General features: G+C 54.5%; 1 protein-coding gene across 1 annotated transcript in view; it reads right to left on the bottom strand.

Annotated features, from left to right (window-relative positions):
• The window catches only part of ENG (endoglin), a 62,960-nt gene extending 52,183 nt beyond the window's left edge, over nucleotides 1-10,777 (bottom strand). The window contains exon 1 of the mRNA XM_026657266.2: nucleotides 10,398-10,777. Within this exon, the coding sequence (XP_026513051.1) occupies nucleotides 10,398-10,455 (58 nt within the window). The 5' untranslated portion in view covers nucleotides 10,456-10,777. The remainder of the gene's footprint in view (nucleotides 1-10,397) is intronic.
• Between the last annotated feature and the right edge of the window lie 8,393 nt (nucleotides 10,778-19,170).

Below are 19,170 nucleotides of genomic sequence, written 5' to 3'. Positions count from 1 at the left end.
GCGGCGGCAATTCGGCGGGAGGTCCTTCGCTCCGAGCGGGAGTGAGGGACCGTCCGCCGAATTGCCGCCGAATAGCTGGACGTGCCGCCCCTCTCCGGAGTGGCCGCCCCAAGCACCTGCTTAGCAAGCTGGTGCCTGGAGCCAGCCCTGTTTACGTGCTGCCGAAACTGGTGGCTTCACCCCTGCCACCCTGCAGCACAACACCACACCACACGCACGCGTCGAGGAAATCTGCCTCTGGTAAAGATTTTTCAAGCTCTGCTAATGGGCTCGGTCAGCTTCAAAGCCCAGTTTCCTGCCCCCAGTCTGTAGAAGATGCGCAGCGGTGACTCACACAGAGTGACAGCTGAAAAGATGGGGGGTGGGGAGAAGAGAAGTCAAACAAGGAGAAGGCAAATTCCAAACCCGCCCTTCTACTAGGGTCACAGACCAGGCCTCGTCCAGGACGCTGCGTCCACTACCCACCTATTGTCCTGCACTTCCTCGACACACCAACTAGACCAGCCATGCAGTCAGCAGCATCAGGAGGAAGATAAACAGAGGCTTATCTGGGCTCCACAGGCAGCGTCACTCTTCCCCTCCAGCCCTACCCCAAGCAGCCAGTCTAGGGTAATTCAGCCAGGACTAGACACCAGACTCCTGCGGCTGCTCAGAACACTAGACAGGCCCGATCTGTGTCTAGCGTTATGGCCCCGATTCCGCCTCGCACTGAGGGACTAGCACACAAAGGGGAAAGAGTAGATCTCTGCGGCGACCGGGAGCTGCTTGGGGACTGTTTCCAAGGAGAACGGCACTGATCACTTATGGCTGAGGGAGATTACCCAACCGTCTGGCCTGGGTGTGAAGCCTTCCACCTACAGAGTGACAGTTGGACCACGCCGGCTGGGAGGAGCCAGCCACTCAGCGTCCTAGGCTGGCACAGCCAGCAGGGGAGACCTTTCACCTGGCGAGGCAGGAAAAGACAGGCCAAGGCTTCCCTCTGCCCCATCAGCTCTTAGCCCCCACTCATCAAAACATTGCCCAGCCCACAAACCATTCCATCAAATTCCCCATGTCCCTCAGCACCCAGTCCCCACTGCTACATCACGCCGCGCTCCTGCGCCCAGCAACTCATCAGCCGTCCAGTGAAACACCTTCCCCCTACAATCCGTCAGCCCCACGTCACTTAACCCTCCCTTCGGCTCCAACAGGGCACCCCCACCCCACTCACTGCCCCCTTCCGTTCCATATATCACCCAACCCCCACTTGTGCGCCATACCCCTGTTATATGCTACCAGAGGCCCCCATCACCTAATGCCCTGACACATCAAACACCCCTGTCTCACCTAAGCCTCCTCCTGCTCCCTTGGCTGTGTACATGGGCATGTCCCCAGTTCATAGCACTGTCTCTGCCCTGGCCAACACCCCCCTCCCCGCCCCCCGCCATGCTCCAGCCCCTTTATCAAGGGGCCTTCAGCACAGTGCACCTGACGCTGGACTCCTCCCCTGCCCCCAGATCATAGGGGCCCAGAGTCCACCTTTCTCTCCACTGTCCCACCCTCTCATGAGGTGCAGATGCTGAGAAGGGAAAACCTCATCTCTTGTAGGCACTGCCAGAACAGGATTCATCGTCCCATAAGCAAGGCGTAAGGGCCTCTCTGGGCTGGCAGCGTTACACTCAGGCTCGGCAGCTCCCCGTGCCCGCTCCGCATAAACACGGCTGGCTCCTCACCTCCCTGCCAGGCCCCGCTGGTATTCGTCAGGGGGGAAAGCAGCCTGGCTCCAGCATTATGTAATGATCAGATAACACAGCTCAGCTGGGCCCAGCCTGCAGGGCCCCGGGCCATCAGATAAGAGAGCCTTTTATTTTTGTACTCCAGGAAAAAAAAATCTGTTCAAACTCCTTCCCTCCCATCCCCCCCCCTCCATCCCAGCGCAGCGGACCAGGGAGCTGGGAAGGCCCTGACGCGTCACCCTGTCTGCCCAGAGCATGGGCCTGGCGGGGGGTGGGGGGGGGGTAAGTTCTGTTTTCTATAAGCAGATCAAGGAGACGCTAACCAAACAAGTGCAGAACAATGGCACTGACCCTGGGGTGCAGTGGCATGGAGGAAACCATATGCATAGATGGGGTGGGTGGGAAAGAACTCCCATACAGACACAGTCTATGACCCACAGTCTAGGGAGAACTGAACAGATCCAGGGATTGATAATGAGATTTGGAGCCTTTCACCTCTAGGTTGATGGTTTCAGTGGGGACTAACCATCACGGCCATGAAAAGCATCTTGGCTTGGCACACATGGAACGAGCTGGTGGGTCTCAGTCCAGGAGCCATGGCCCAAAACCTAACACTGCTGTTGGTACTAACTGGCCCCTCGCTGGCTGTCTCAGCAGAGAGGCCAAGCTTGCCTGGGCCACGGAACATTAACTCTCCTCTCTCCAGCTCACCATTACGGGGCAGTGCCTGATGGGGGGCGAAGATGGGGGAGAAGGCTCCTCTGCTACTGCCATGGCAGGACCTTTCCTGGGGATGAGCCCAGAGCATCAGCCTCTAGGACTTTCACCAGCACTAAATCATTTAAAAACCGAATACACACACAGAGCTCTGGCGCCACTCATTCACTAGTGCGAATCACACCTGGTCTGGGCTGACACGGGGGGAAGATTCTGGAGTTGGTTGCTATTTCTGGCCTTTTAAGATTTGGGAACTTTACCAGTTTGCTCAGTGGGATCACTGGGAGTCCATTCGCATTTATTATTTACTTGTTTCTAAATCAGGCGCTTTCTCTTCCATGTCTTGGGCACTGTCCGCGCCTGGTCAGCCCAACAGGCAGATTTTGTAAGACTAAACCTAAGGCCGGGAGCCCTGATCCTGGGAGGATATACAGGTTTGTCAATTCTGCAGTGACACTAACAGCTGTTGTCATCAATTCTCATTTACAGGCTGAGAAAAACACAGCGAGTGAATGACTGGTGAAAAGCCAACAGGACTCAGAACTCTTCGCTTTAATAACTGATGGGGCTGTTAGTAACTCAGGGAAGACATTCATTTAAAGTGTTTTTACACTGACTGTGTCAGCACTTAGCACCCTTCACTCCCCATGATTTAGTTAGCCAGAGTCGCTTGGGTCCTTCTGCTTTTCAGAGCTGATTTGTTACCGCTCCGTCTTCCTGGACTGGCTGAGGAGGTGACGTGAACTCGTTGGAGGTCATGCAGTGGCTCTGTGGGATTAGAATGAGAATCCAGGGCTCTTTGCTGTGACCAATGGACCACACAGACCGACCTGCCATCTCTGCCAGTAGGAAATTCCACTGGGGACGGGACATCTGAAAGCTCCAAGGAGCAGATGTTCAGCAGCAAGCTGGGCTAGCCAGCTCCAGGACGGACTGCCAGGAAATCTACAGCTCCGGCTGTGTTAACTCATCAACCCAGGAAGGTATTTTACTAGGTTAACTAACCGCAGGAACTGCATGCTGCAGTGATGGAAATCCACAGGTCAATGGAGTAGGTGAAAGCTGTCTCGGACCATTTCCCCCTCCTGTCTTGGCTAGAGAAACTCACTCCCTAGGGGAGGGGAAATTGATGTCCCAGGAACCAGCCTGTTTCCGGGACTAAGCAAAGGGAATAACCCCTTTTCTTTCTGAGCCTTTCTGCATCATTTCTGCTTGTCTGTTCCGCCCTCTACACAATAACTGGGAGATCGCCGAGGTGCCCCGGGGTTATGGAGCCTCTTTACGGGCCTGGGATTTAAGGGAGACAACGCAGAGTTTTGCTGCTGGAAATCCAGTGCTAGCTCAGAACTACAACATGGCTGATCACTGTCACATAGACACCTCTCTCCTGGCCCCGCGTGTGAGGGAAGTGAGGCCTGGGAGGCAGGATCTGCTGCCAAGCCTTTGTCCCGTGGCCGTGAACGGGAATCTGGTGATTCACTGTGGCTCATGCTGTCCAGGCTCCTAGCCCTGTGTTGTCATTATCAAATACAGCAGAGCCTTTTCCTGACCTCTTCTACACAGCCCGCAGGATGACATGAGGGCAGCGTAATCTACCCCAGCTGCCACGCCAGGCAGAGCCAGGTAAACCCAGGCATCTGAGGATCCCTAGGACAAACCCCTAATTCCACTAAAGGCAGCACAAACGTTACACAGCTCGCTTTTTGATGTTGCTGGTGCTGATGGATACAGTAATAGCTGGATGAGATCAGCACACCGGGACACAATCATATGATTCAGATCCTTTCTGTGAACTGGAAAACAATGCCAGTAAATGACCAGCAACACAATGGGATGCCAATTCATAGCAGAGTGCGCAGACAGTGGTGGGTGTGATGCGGGTGGGGTTTCGGGGAGGGAGGTCTGGCTAAAAGGGGAGGCAGCTGACTGACGTGGCCATGCTGAAGGGACTCGGGCGTTGGATCCCGATCAGCCATTCACATAGCGCCTTTCACCCCAGAGCACTTTACCAACTCATAAGCAAAGGATACACAGGGCTCACTCCAACAGTCCCTGAAACAGCCCCCTCTGGGGTGGGACGTGGCAGCTGCTTCATAGCAGGCACCAACGCTCAGCTACAGTTTAGGACACAAAGCGAAAAATGCCTTTTTCGACGGAAAACGCAGCTGGCCTGTTACGGAAGGCAGAACATTAAAACCCACGCTGGAATTCAATCCGGGAAGTGACGTGATCAGCAAGAGGTGTCAGGGGCCACAGGTACCTGAGTGCTGGCTCCTAGGACACAATTGTGGTGCTGGCCAAAGGAAGGGTGACACCTACTGCACCACCGACACCCGCAGGGGAGCTCTGACCGGTCTCTCGCTAAGCACTCACGCAGTCCAACACTGCTGAGCTCGGGCCAGGCGGCAGGAGCACAGCACAAGGGGCTACAGAGACGGCTACATGGCAGCTGGGGAACTCAGCTTTTCCTCCACTTGTTTGGGAGGCTTTTGAGTTTTTCCATAACTAGGGTTTTTCACGTTTTAAACCAATTTTCTACTTTGGAAGGGAGGGACAGGGAATCACGGCGGGGAGGCAGATTTTCATTTTGCAGCTCTACTTAGTGTCACTGGTTCAGGGTAACTGCACCAGTATCCCCCGCCTTGGTCCCTCAAGGGCACCCACTTAAGGTTTCTGGCTCCCCAGCCGTCACCTCTCTTGGGCAGAGACCTGCATCTCTCGCCCTCCTGACCAGTGTTTTAAGGCTGCACAGTTCCGGGCCTTACACTGTGACGTCCCCAGCAAGCCAGGCTGCCTGCACTTCGCTTTCTGTCCGAGGGCTCTGAACAGTGCCTTGCCCGCAGTTACAAGTTACCACCCAGCTCTTTCTAAGCCAGCCCAGCACCTTTATTCATCAGGTAAAAGCAGTACAGAAAAAAGATGTAAAAAAACCAAAGTTCCTATACATGTGCTAACACCCGCAGCCATAGAAGGCCCTAGCAAGCCAAAGACTTTCCCACTCTTCTGCAAGGGTTGGGGCCCTTGGGCAGAAGGTCCTGTCTGTTTGCTGGATCAGAAAGAAGGCCTGAGCCTGTGCGAACCCAGCTTTTTCTGCAAACGGCCTTGCTTTGTCGGATGGCGTCTGGACAGACCAGCTGGAATCAGTCTATGCTCTCTGGAGATGTTACAACCTGTGTGATTTGCCGTCGTCATCTCCCACTGTGTGTGGTTCCTGGAGACGTTGGGGTAGCCCTCCCCACGGGAGTTACGTAAAATCCTTAGCCCCCAGTGATATACAAACTTCATATAATACAGGCCCCAAAGACATGGCACAGGATTGCCCCACCTGTCACACGGCATGTGGCAGCTCCTAGCCGGTTCGTAGATTATAAGGGCAGGAGAGGACATTGGATCATCCAGTGTGACCCCCCCTGTAAGCAGGGAACGCTCAGCTGGTCTTCTTCCTGGGCTGTGGCTGGGCAGTGCCACGCTTAGCAATGCCCAGCTCACCCCTGCCTGCATACAGCGAAAGAGCTTCTCATCCCCGGGTGATTCTGTCACTCAGAGGGGTTGGTGTCAGACTCCTCGTGCTTTCCGGGAGCAATGGGAAACACACACTGGCCTGCGGCCACTGAGCCAGCGTGCCCATCCCCACCTGTCATTCAGCACAGACCCAAAGGCAGCCCACTGCGAGGACAGCAGCTGCCATGTAGAACGTCGATGGTAGTGGTGAAAGGGACGATCCACAGGGTGCCACCAAAGAGGATGAGGACCCTCTGGGGTTTTACTGAAGACATACGGAGCCAAATCCCCCCCCCGGGCGTAAGCCCAGAGAAGTCGTAGGGTCCACCAGGGATAGACTTGGCCCAATGTCCAGTCCCATTTGAACCAGATTATCCAGCCACACGGGAGTTCTCCAGGAGAAGCCACTTTAACTAGGTCTCCTGGCTCTGTTGAGCTCAGTGCCGTGATTAGCACAGTCCTTCCCCACCTGCAGGGATCACACAAGCACTAGGAATGCACCTTCCCTCAGTGATTCATGATCTTGGGACACAGCTTCTCTCGTTCTCTGGGAGCTGCTCTGTTCCCATACTACCAGGATCGCTGTTCTGCAGATGCGTGTGCTCTCCAGGTCCTGAGATTCCACATTGCTCTCCCAGCCCTGCTCGTTACAGTGCTGCCAAAGCGTATGGTTTTAAAACAAGTCCTGATTGGGTTGGGCTTCGTAAAGCTCCAGCTTCTGGAGTCATGTGATTAGGTGACAATCTCAGCTGTAATTTTTTACAAGATGGGTTGTACAGAAAAGCTTGAAAATGTGACTCAAATGCAGCCCGAAAGCTCAGAAACAAAAGGCAAATCCCCCTGCCTGAGACATTTTACACATTTTCTAATAGTTTGTGATTTTTAAGCCACTCTGATGCTTGTTGGGTCTTGATGCGTGATTTCTGAATGCTTGGGATTGGCAAGACTGGGTTAAGCTGAGTCAGGGAAATTCCACCCTCATCCCTAGCCCCTGCTGAGTAGGAATCTTGCAGTTAGCCCAGTGGTGATCTCTCCTGAGCTGAGCAAACTGCAGAAGATACCCCTGAAAATGCTTCCATGCTTGCCAGCCCTGCTGGTTCTGTGGGCCAGGGCCCTGAGGCTTACACATTTAATATATGGAGATATACCTATCTCATAGAGCTGGAAGGGACCCTGAAAGGTCATCGAGTCCAGCCCTCTGCCTTCACTAGCAGGACCAAGTACTGATTTTGCCCCAGATCCCTAAGTGGCCCCCTCAAGGGCTGAACTCACAAACCTGGGTTTAGCAGGCCAATGCTCAAAACACTGAGCTATCCCTCCCCCCTTTAAAAACCATCTGTACCCACTGTTAGCCAAAGCACGCCTGTATTCACACCCTACACATGACTGGAATAGTCTTTGTACAAAATATGCCTTGGGAGGTATCATTCGAACACTAGTAACTCACTGGTCAATAATCTCAACAACGTACATAGCAACCTTATGTGTAAAGTTCTGACATCCCCCTGTGTGATGTTGAAGGCACATGTTCAAACCTGCATAGCCCTGACTAGGTGGAACTGGTCAAGCAGGCCTGGCTTAAACAAAGGGATGTGTATTTTGCATATACGCTGTAAACAGAGACTTCAGACAGTGAGAGGGGGAGAAAGAGGACATAGAAAATCTGCATTTCAGAATCCACAGGTGAAAAGAAACAGCATAACACCTCTTTCCTCTTTTCCTCCAGATGCCCTGTCTCCTTGCTCCCAACTGGAAAGAACTTTAACTAGGGGGCACGCTCAGGAAAACACTTTTCAAAGGGTGACAGGACTACAGAAGCGAGATGCTAAACATCCCTGGGTCTCCCTCCCTACCCACCTCTCTCTAAGACAAGAGACGTTGGGCTGACCTGAGAGTTTGGTCAACAATGCTACTGGAAAGCTCTGGTAAGAATTTCACCTTGAACCACGTCTAGTTTGTCACGGTTAGTACTAGGAAGCGTTTTGAGCTTTATTTCTCTTGCAAGCGTTTCTGACTTTAATGCCTTATACTTGCACTCACTTAACACTTAGCTCTTTGGACTTCAGTAAACTTGTTTGATTCTCTAAACAAACCTAATCCAGTGTTGTGTGACCTGCGTGGGGAACTCCGCTGAAGGCAGCAAGCTGTCGTGTACTGATCTCCTTAGAGGGGCAAGGGACTGTCTGGGAGGGGGCTAGACAGTGCAGAACACACGCCTTGGGGAGATGATTCGGGACTGGGCGTGTGTTGGGGTCACCCTGCAGGGAGTAATCGAGGCTGCTGGAAGTCAGAGTGTGGCTGATGTGCTGCTGACAGGCTGCTGGGGTCACAGCTGCTGGACCAGGGCTGTGGCTATACACAGACACTCAGGGCGTGAGGAGCCCAGGTTGGGAGCTGCAGCAGCAAAGCACTGTGAGGCCCCCTAGGAGCAGGGTGGGGGTGACGCAGCCCCTCACTGGTCTGGATTGCACCCTGGAACGTCATGACCATGTTATCTCCACAGCCGCGATCCCCCTGGAAACTTGATCTTGGTTTAGAACCGATCTCCGCGGCCAAGCCTGCCATGTGTGGGACTGGGGTAGAGCACGGTGCTGGCCTGGCTGTGTGCACGAGATCACAGAGTGTTATAAACCAGCGTGGAATCGATGATGATTTTCACAGCACGTCCCTACTACAAAGCTACCCTGCCTTGCTAGATATCCACTTAGTCCGACCCTTCAGCAAAGCCACAGTTCCAGCTCTGCTATCTGCTCTTCCAGTCTCATTCTTCAAGGGAGCTAACAGCTCTGGCTCGCTCCCCTTAGCTCGTTTAGTTTCTTTGGTGTGTATTTCTGTTAATTCGCTCACAACATTCATCCCTTTCAAATCCTTGCTCATCCTGAATTGTACGTTTCCCTCCTACCGTTGCTTTACTCTTTGGCCTCAACACTTGCAAGATTTTATGAGGCTGAATAAACGCAGCTGGGGGCTTTCCCAAGCATCTCACTTCTCCAGAGGCAGTTACCGTAGAGAGAGGATTTATCCCAATCCATGGAATTTGGCCAAATTCCCAATTTCTTTACAGTCTCCGTTTTCAAAGGCTCGTACGTTATTTTCATTTCCCCTTTCCCCTCTCCCCTCCCTGCGCTGCCTGGGACCTTTACAACCCAAAGCGAGACAAATAAAACTGGGGTTTGCACTTTTCTAACATTTGTTTCGAGTTTTCTCTTTACTAATCGCAGCAACCGTTCAACCTATTTCCTCTGCAAAACTCCAGCGCTCAGCATTCTGGCTGCAGCCGCCCGAGTTTGATTTGACTGAGTAATCAAAAGATGTTTTACACCAAACACAACCGGCCGGATCAGCCTCCCTCCCAAGCCGTCCCACTGGGGCATGCGCTGATTCACGCCAGCTGAGGATCCGGCCCCCTGCATCTCCCAGCACTAAGCGCTCATGTCAATCACCCCCAGCCCAACACTGGAATGGGAGAGGGGCCCTGAGCAGCGTTGCATAGCCCAGGAAACCCCTAACAGCCGTTCAACTGGCCTCGCACAGCGTTTGAATTCTGGTCCCATATTGTATCCGAGAACTGAGATTTATCTGGTGAGTCACTGGGAAGCCTCAAACCACCCCCGTCCCAGGCCCAGGGGACAGGGTATCCTGCCCTCCTTTAGCTATTTTTCTGCAATTTGCTTTCTTACTTGCTAACTATGGGCCCGATCCAACTTCCATTGATGTCGCCCGACGGGCTCTCATTGATTTCAGTGGGTTTTGGATGAGGCCCAGGGAGCCCGATCCTGTGAGCTACAGATTGCCCTTGGCGCCCACTAAAGCCAACAGCGCTGAGGGCACTACAGGAAGCACTCAGCACTTGGCAGGATCTGGCTGTAACAGCAGCAGGCTCTAGACCTCAGGCTGCAGTCTCGGGCCCTGTGTGTGCGCCCGCCTGCCGGGAGACTTCACAGATAAGTCACTCTCCACTCGGCCACAGGGAGCACAGGCCTAGGGACAGCAGAGGAGGTGCCGGGTGAGCTTTCCCGGGCTGCCCAAGGGAGTGACTGGCTGAGATGGCGCAAACCGGAGAGCTGGGGAAGAGTCAGCCAGCGATGTGGGGGCCCCGGGTTGCGGGGAAAAGTGAAAGCAAAGCCGGGTTTCGCTCTGGGCTTTTCGCAGAGCCTGCGAGGGGCAATGGAGACGCTTGTGGAGTTCTCACCGGCTGCGAGTTCCCGGTGCAAGAGCAGGACTCTGGCTATGTTCGCTGGGGACAGAGCGGCGCCCGGCCTGGGGTCTAGCCCACCAGTGCCTGTGAAAGCGCAGCATGAAAACGGGGCGCTTGGCTCAGCTGGCTTCAGGGCTAGTGTAAAGATCCAGCCGCGAGAAGGATGGGGCGGAGCAGGAGAATACAGAATTAAACCAACCTGATCAGCCAAGCGCCCCGCACCCAGAGCCGCCCGCCCAGCGCGCAGGCAAGGAGGAGTCACTCACTTGTGCGTATCGGTGTGCAAGAGAGCAGCAGCGCTGCTAGGAACAGCCCGGCCTCCATGGGGTGGGAATGCCGACTCCCCGCTCTGCCTCTCTTCTCAGCCTCCCGGCTCTTCTTAGCCTGTGTCCAGAGGCAGGGGCCTCGCACCAGGAACCCCCGATGGGCTGCACGGTTTCGCTACAGGACCGAGGAGAAAAAGCCGGAGGGAGGGGAAGCGTCTCCACTCCAGCCTTGGGGAGTTTCAGAGCTCTCGGCGATGGAGAAGTGGCGGCGGCAGCAGAACCGGAGCCGGTCGTCGTGGGCTGGCGAGGCGGCTGTGCCCGGGCTGCTCCGCAGAGTGGATGTGCTGGGTAGGACTCCCAGTGCCTGAATGGGCAGCACTGACTCAATTCAGCCCTGATGACGCGGGCGGCAGGAAATGAACTCCCTTTAGAGGAGGGTCTGCCAAGCGATCGCCTGCCAAAGGAAGAGAGGAAATGCTGCTTTCAGAGGCCTGGAGCCTCTGCTGGAGGTCATGCTCTGACAGCCTGAAGGGAGCTGTGGCTCAAGACAGACGGAGAGCAAGGGAGGGCGCCTTGCACTTTCGGTTCTCTCTGCAGGGAGGAGTGCAGCGGAGATGGGGCTCCCAGCACATCTGGAGCTCCTGGAAGTGGCTCCGCTTCCTGGCCTCCGTGTGGGTCTGCATTTCCTTGTCTCCTGCCCTCAGCCAAGCCAGTAACCGGCATGGCCACGCCGGGGAGTGATTGCTGGCTTCCTGGCCAGATTCTGCCTGGAGACAGATAGCTGAGTTTGTGAGCGTGCCCCAGTGCGGCTGCAGCATGTGTATGGACACCACTCTGTTCTCAAGTCCCAGCCACTGAATCCTTCCTTTAGGATTCCCGAGAGGGAGTGTGGTGTAATGGTTAGTACCCAGGCCTGGGAGTCTATTCCCAGCTCTGCCATTGACCTGCTGGATAACCTTGGGCAAGTCACGTCACTGCTCTGTGCCTCGGTTTCCCCCGTCAAATGGGGCTGCTAATCTCTGCCCGCCTCTCGGGGTGGTGGATCTAGAGTGCTCTGGATGGAAGGGGACAGAGACGGACAAAGCATCTTCCTGCGGGGTCTCCCAGCGTCATTTCAGGGGGTCCGACGGGAGTTTGACGGGCTGTCTGAGAGGCCAAACGGGGAGTTCACATGCCCAAGCTCAACAATATGGGGCACAGTGTCTACGCGATGGAGAACACAGACACTGCAACCTCTCCAAGGGCATCCTCAGAGCCTGCCTAGCACAAGGACCTACGAGGGGGAGAGGAAGCTCCTCAGGCAAACCAGTAACAGCATTAGAAGGAACGTTTCTCTAGGTTAGCAGCAGACCCCACCCCCTCAACACAGCCTGGCAGGACTATGTGTTCTCACTGGCGTACGGCCGATGGCACCACTCCATGTGTAGTCCTGAAGAAGTCCAAGGGCTGCTCCATGCTACAATAGCAGCTGAGGCAGGGGACCCAGTTATAGTGCCGATGGGCTCTTAGCTGTGGTCTGTCCCTGGACATGGCCAAGGCTTTAGCCTGGCTAGGGAATACAGCGGAGGTCCTAGCTAGGCTGCAGCATGGAACTGCCTTGCACCCAGGTCAGGGGACAAGCATGTTGTTACAGGCTATAATTGATGCCCGGGCAGGGTCTTAGTCCCATGGCCATTTGTGACAGCACGAGTGACTTGTTAAATGCTCACCAAGGACGTTGCTAAAGAGCTATTGTTGATATAACAATGGGACTTCATGACCTCAGACGCCAAGTTTCCATAGTAGCTGGGGGAGGGAATCTCCGTTTCTGGTGGGCTTCGTTCCCCTATCAGGCCATCCCAGCAGATCCTTCCAAAAATGTGTTGTTTTTCCCCCTAGCTGTTAGAATGTACCAAAGGAGAAGAATGGTTGTAACTTCTCACTGGAAGGCTCTGGGTGAGCCCCAAGGATCGGTCCCCCGGGCTGGGAGGCTTTGGCAAGGCAACGAATCCCACCCGAAGCAGAGAGATTCACCCCTACCCCACCTCCCCAGTGGACCCTGGCCCCCAACTCCAGTAAGTCCCAGCATAAGCAGGCTAAAGGAACCCCGTCTGCATGAAAGGGTGGCTAGCGCCACGGAAGGGCTGAAGGGCTCACAACAGCGGAGCACCAGGGATGTCCTGGGTGAGAGGAGGAGAAGGCTGGGACTTTGCCGGGTTGGGTCTTCACCTGGGGCAGGTCAGGGCTCTGTTTAGATCTCAGCTAGTGACATGCTGCTCTCGCAATGTGTGATCACCCCCTCTGCGTCACTCTCCCACAGCCCTGCAGCAGCCTCTCAGCAACTCCTCCGCCCTTCTGCGCGGCCATCTCGGCCCTGTCAGGTGGTGCCACCATCTTCTATCGTCCTGCTCCTGAACCCACGACGCAACACGCCCCCTTCCCCCGATGGGCCCGGAGACTCCTGTCGGCAGCTTTTCTGAGGCGTTCCTGGCTCCCTCGACGACTCACTGGCCATCCATCTCTAGGCGGGCGGGGGACCAAGGGGCCCTTTTCCCAAGCAGGCATCCAGAGCCCACATTTGGCCGCTCACACCGGCTCAGAGGCCTGGGCAGGCACCTCCAGCAGAGAGGTGAATTGTAGAACTGGGATCTGGATTTCGAACACCCCAAGGAAATTGGAGGCATGTTTGGCTCTGGGGAGGAGGGCCCACAGTTCCCAAAAGTGATTTCGGGTGCCCCGTGGGAACGCCTGTTAAGGGACCTGACCCTCAGAGGGCAGATGCTCAGCACTTTCGGACCCTCAGGCCCCACTGAGGTGCCTCATGCTGGGCTCCCAAAAGTCACCCGTTGCTTTTGGAAATGTAGGCTGGGGTGTTCGGTTTGGGTCCGTTTCTTGATTTCACTCCCCTAGATGCCAACGGAAGCATCCAAGCGTAGGATCTGACATCCCAGGCTTGGAAAGTGGCCTGCGATGTCTTGGTAGAAACAGTTGGCCAGGGATCAAAGGCCGGAGCATCAGCAGCTGTTTAATGGCACATAAAATATTTGTGTAACTTGTGGGCGGGGAACGGGCGTCTCGAGGACTCAAAAAACAGAGCGACGGGCTCAGATACAGGCCTGAAACCAGAGCGAGGAGCCAGCCAGAAAGCTAATAGATCCAGCAGAGGAATGGGCCCAGCTGGCATAAATCAATACAGAACTAATACAGCCAACAAGCCACCCACTGAGCGCGAGACGGCAAAATACATGCCGGAGTTGGGATCCAATGGGTGGGAGGCAGCGATTCCCTCGGCCTCTTTCGATGCCCCTCGCCTCTGCTTGGAACACCGGCCTCTTCCACCAGACCCTCCCTTAAAACACGGTCCACAAGGACTCCTCCAGTCTGGCCCTACATCCGGCGCGTAACTTGTCCGGTTGAGACTCAGAGCGTGTCTCTCTCCACGCTGCACAGCCCTGGGCATGCTGACAGTGCTTTCTCAATAGACTCCTTCCCCAGTGACTAGTCACTTCGGGAGGATCAAAGACGCAACAAAGCCACACCCGGAACGGTGCAGCACCTAGGACGCAGCTGCGTTCCCCCCTCCCTGCTGTCTTTGGCCGTCTCTAGATTCGATCGACAGATCGATTTGGCCTTCTGGTGGGGGGGAGGGGAGTGCCCTTGCCTGCACACACAAATTTGTTATGATCAATTTTTCCCTGGAGAGTCTCCAGCTCATGTCACCCTGATTACAGGTTGGGATGGACCTCAATCAGAGCAAGCTCCTTGATTGTAGAATAGACAACAGGACAGAGCTGCATTCAGAATGGGGGACACGGATCGCCATATGCCAGGACCCGGCTGATGGAAACGCCACTCTGCACCCTGTGACCGCCTTTTGTCCATCATTCACGCTTCCATTCGGCTTTGGCTTTTCCAGTGGGTGATTCCTCCCCTGGAGATGCCGGGGAGCAGAGGGTGGTCGCCACCTTGCCGAGCTGGGTCTGTCGGCCTGAGAACTGTGATCCCAAGGTAACTGGGGATTGGTGCCTGGTTCGGCTGAACCACATCAATTTCTAGAGCGCCCATCAACCAGCACAACGGAGCTCAGGAAGCTGGATTGCAGAAGCTTCGGCATGTGTAGCTGTGGTGAAACTTAAGCTGGAGTGAGGAAACTCCCGCGCTCTTCGCTGCCCTGCCATTTTTATGGCTGGGGACAATTTTTAATTTTCTATTTACGTTTGCTGTTGGGGGCAGTCCAGCTCCCTGCTGCCTGGGAGAAGCTCCCTCTCTTAGGCCTGTCTGCGTGCATTTTCGCTTCCAGGGCCCTTTGTTACCATCTCTCTCCCCTGCCCATCTGAACAGTAGCCACTGGGTCAGCAGCCACAGACCTCTGCCCCATGTCAGAGCACAGTAACAAAGATCAGCCTCTTCCCAGCACTCCTGTCTCATACTACCACCGTCCAATATCCAGAGACTCTAGCCATCGATTGTACTTACATGGCCCTGTTACCACAGTAACAGAGCACTCCACAATCCTTAATGTTTTTATCCTCACAACACCTGTATGAGGCAGGGCAGTGCTGTTATCCCCAGTTTACAGATGGGGAAACTGAGGCACAGATCGACTACGTGACTTGCCCAAGGTCACACAAGAAGTCCGTAGGAGAGCAAGGAATTTATCACATGTGTCCTGAGTCCCAGGCTAGCCCCCATACTGCTGAGCCACCCTTCCTCTCCTCTTATAAAGTTTTGCCCCCTGGAGCCAGAAGAATCAGTTCTCCTCTCACACCACTTTTACTCCAGTTTACCTCTGACTATACTGGAGTTACTCTTGAATTGCACCAGTGTATGAGAGGAGAATTGTGTCCAGAACGTATAGGTGGGAGCCTACCCAGCTCTGTTCCTGCCCCCGTTGGATGTGAAAGTCATTCTGGGCATTCACATTCGTACTCACTCTTGTACAGCTGTGCTGATGACATTCATAGAAGTGGACTCATTTTTAATATGGTTTTACATGGCAGTGTAGGTGGCAGTTTAAACGATTGGGGCTCTGTGGTGTGAAGGTTTGAGAAAGGGAAAATGCTCCCAAGTTTCCACTGTACAAGCGATACAAAAATGTCATTGTGCCACCCCATGGACACATCATATAGACACACACAGGACACACCACACTGAGCGACACAGCACACAAGTGTCTAGAGGATGATTCATCACACACAGACACACGCATCAATATGACGTCCCATCACACACACAGTGCACTATACCAGTGCACACGCATAAGAGTGCATCAGGCATTGGCAAGAGGAGCAAGTTGGCCTAGGCTCTCCGACTGGATGTCAAGGTCTGATTCTGCCTTGCTTTGCTCCTTGCATGGTCATTGACAGCTGCCGAAAGCCTGGACATAACACTGATTTGCAGAGTTCAAGGGACTCAGGCCCTCCCATATCCCAGCCCCAGATTTGCAAGTGCAGTCAGCTGTCCTAATGCGTCATTTGTCACTGAACGGTCTCACAGGGTCGTCCTGGTAAATCTCTGAATTTCTACGAGTTTGTACATTTTAACCATGTCTTCTAGATCTGGTCAATTCCAGGCACTACCAATGGCACTTGTGTTTGCAGAGATCATTTCAATAGCAAGGCCAAACTCATTTCTTTTCTTGGATCGAACTTCAGAGCTAAAATTAAGGTATTTTCTTTTTTTTTAAAATTACTAATGGAAATGTTTTCATTAAATCTCTCTCTCAGGTCCAATGACCTCAGTCCCCACCGTGCACCCAATATGCTGAGCAATTTTGAAAATGTGGTCTTTAGGGTTTTCCATGGGGTCCATCCCCGGCACAGAAAAAGCGAGTTTATTTGTTTAAATAAAATCAAAGCGGGCTCAGACGTTTCTATGGAGAAGATCCAAAGTTCATGCTAGCAGAACAGTTTGGAAGGGATATAAGCCAAATGTCAACTATTAGGGATTAGGAGGAGACCTTCCCGGAGTCAGATTATCCCACATCTGCCTGCTGCACGGTTTCCTGCTTCTTCCTCCAATACACCTGGTGCTGGGCACTGCCCGAGACAGGTTGCTGGACTAGATGGAGCCAGTCTGGTAACCCCTGTATTCCTGATTCCCTGGCTATGTTAGCAGGTGACGTGCACCCAGAGTTAAGTGTGTTACCTGTTCCCCTCCGTGGCTGCTCCACGGGGGATAGCTGCCTGCTGTGCTTTTAGATGAGGTGATGGAGAGCCCTGCAGTAGCACAGGTGGGCGCTTGCCTCCAACCCAGGGTCCATTGTTTTCAACCTGGAACTATCCCTCAAGTCGACCTTGAGAGAAACCAGAGGGCTGTCTCCTGTGAGAGCACACTGCCACCTCCTGGACAGCTCCGGAAAAGTAACGGCAACAGACACCGCTACAAAGCCTTTGGTCAAACCCATGTTTAAAGCCAGGTACAGGAAGAGGGAGCGGGCGGAGATTTACAAAGGCACAGGAGTACACCTCTCTGCATGCCGCGAGGGGGTGAACACATACCTGCCTTCTGGCAGCTGGGAACTCTCCAGTCAATTCCCACAAACCATTCTCAGGGGGTTGCCTGGGCAAAACTCCTGATTAGGCCTTGGCAGAGCCACTTCTTTAGCAAACGTTTCCGGCTCTGACCTGAGCATGACTCCGACTCTGCCACAGGCCTTGGGCATGTCCTTGCACTTCTCTGGGCCTCAGTTTCTCCAGCTGTACAATGGGGACAATACTTGTCTCACATGGGGTCTGGGAGATGTGGCTCTAGAGAGCTGTGAGTGCTATGTGAGTGCAGCGTATTCCTCCCAGCACATGGTGCAGGATGAATACGTTTGTGACCCGTCTCCACTCGCCCCAAGGCACAGGATAACCAGGCTCCTGAGGTAAGTGCTGACCTATGCACCCATCGCAAACTGGATCGTCCTTCCCCTTGCAAGGCTTCCCCCTCCCTTAACGAGGGACCCTCACTGAGTGACTAGAAACAGCAATTCGGCAGAAGCACTTACCCCAGCTCTGCTGCTCCAGGGCTTATTTGCGGGCGGCGCAGGAGGAGGCGGCCTGGGCGTTACCGACCATCTGACCCGGCTGGGGTTTGCCAGGCCACGCTGCAAAAGGGGCAATAGGTAGATTTTCCCACATGGGCAATGGAGGAGGGAGAGCAGAGTCAGAGAGGGCCCATGGAACTGGTGCTGGAGGAGCGTGGAAGGCTTGAGACAAGGGAGAAGGGAACCAATGGGAGTTAGCACCAAGGTGAGCTCCCCCTGTGCACAGGGAATGCTGGGGACCGGACAGGAACCCTACTAAGGGTTAGGGTTAGGGTAGGGTCCGTGCTTCTATGACTAGGGACTACTGAGTCCTCCCTCCCGGGTTCTCTGAGCACCCGGGCAGGTAAAGCCAACGAGAGCGGTGTTCACTCTCCAGCCGTGGCAATAATGAAGCCTTAAGTGTTTGCGTTCAGTCTACAGAGCCCTGGTCCTTTCCCCTCTCCAGCCCAATGCTCCAGCTCTCCATATGCAGAGGCCCCATATCAACAATTTCCTGGATACATTTTGCTTTTGTTTTCCAGCAACTCTCTAGGCACTGCAGTTCCCGACTGTGATATTGTTTGGGCTTTGCAGAGTCTTCTCCTTCCTCCTCGCTCCGCTCCGCTGCCAGGTTAGGGGAAGGACAAACAACCCCTGGCCAGGGACAGATGGAGAGTTCATTGAAAGGAACCAAAGGGCGTCTCCTCTCCCAGGCTGCTTCTGGCTCCTAGCTCAGTCCAGCCGCCAGGGAGAGAACCCAGCCTCCTTCCCCGGGGGCAGGGGGTTAACTCTTTCAGTGCCAGCTCCTGCAAGGTATCACCCGCCCCATCTACAGGAGCAGTCAGCCCTTCACAAACATGAATTGATTAGTCCCCCAGCCAGCCATGAGGCAGGTCAGCATTATCCCCATTTGACACATTGGGGAAACTGAGGCACAGGGCAGTGAAGTGAGCTGAGGCCACAAAGGGCACCAGTACCTGAGCCAGGACTAGAATTCAGGATTTCCTGGCTCCCTGTTCCATGCTCAGATCACTTGGCCATGCTGCCATGGGAAGAAGAGGGTGGAGCTCAGGGGTGGGAAAAGTAGCATAAACCTCTTGGGCCTGGTTCTCTCCCCATGAACACCCGCTAACTCTACTATGCAATGGGAAGGAGGGGAGGAGCAGGTCCTTGTCCAGTTAGATCTATGGATATATAGATGGCTGGTTCCCCAGAGCTCCTGCCCCATTGGTACCAGAATGTCATGCAACGTCCTTCGGAAAGCCAAGGAGAGCTGCACACAAGTCTGCAGCAAGCCTCGGGGTAGCTCACCTGTCACTGGCTTGCTTCGTCTGTCCCCTCTACACTCCCCCAGACACTAGCCACTGGTCATGGGCTCGTCCCCATGCTGCTAGCTGTGTGCCCATCTGCACGTGGGCCGGGCCACAGCCCTGGTCACTCACCAGGTTGCTGGGGTTGGGTCCCAGCACTGGACCCGTGTGTGCATACAGTGTGAATCCAAGCAGAGTTCAGCCCTGGCTCTGCAGCTCTAGGCAAACGCTTGGAGTGCGGATTCTCTTCTTGCAGCCCCTTCTGAGAGCGGAGATCCCACAGTGCAACTGCCTAGGCCCTGAGACTAGGGCCGCCTTTCCCAAACTCCTCAACTGCGTCAGCACACGCCTCCCCAGAGCTCCTGCCTGGGGGCACCCTGGCAAACAGTTTACTGCTTCAGGGACACGGGCAGGTGAAGCACATAACACACTGGCTTTGCAAAAGGGATTTCTGGAACAATTACTGAACCAATTA

This window comes from Terrapene carolina, unplaced genomic scaffold (genome assembly GCF_002925995.2).
Source record: "Terrapene carolina triunguis isolate 2854851 unplaced genomic scaffold, T_m_triunguis-2.0 Scaffold238, whole genome shotgun sequence".
NCBI classification, from domain to species: Eukaryota; Metazoa; Chordata; order Testudines; family Emydidae; genus Terrapene; species Terrapene triunguis.
Note: the sequence above shows the minus strand (reverse complement) of the source record. Positions and strands in the feature narration are given on the sequence as shown.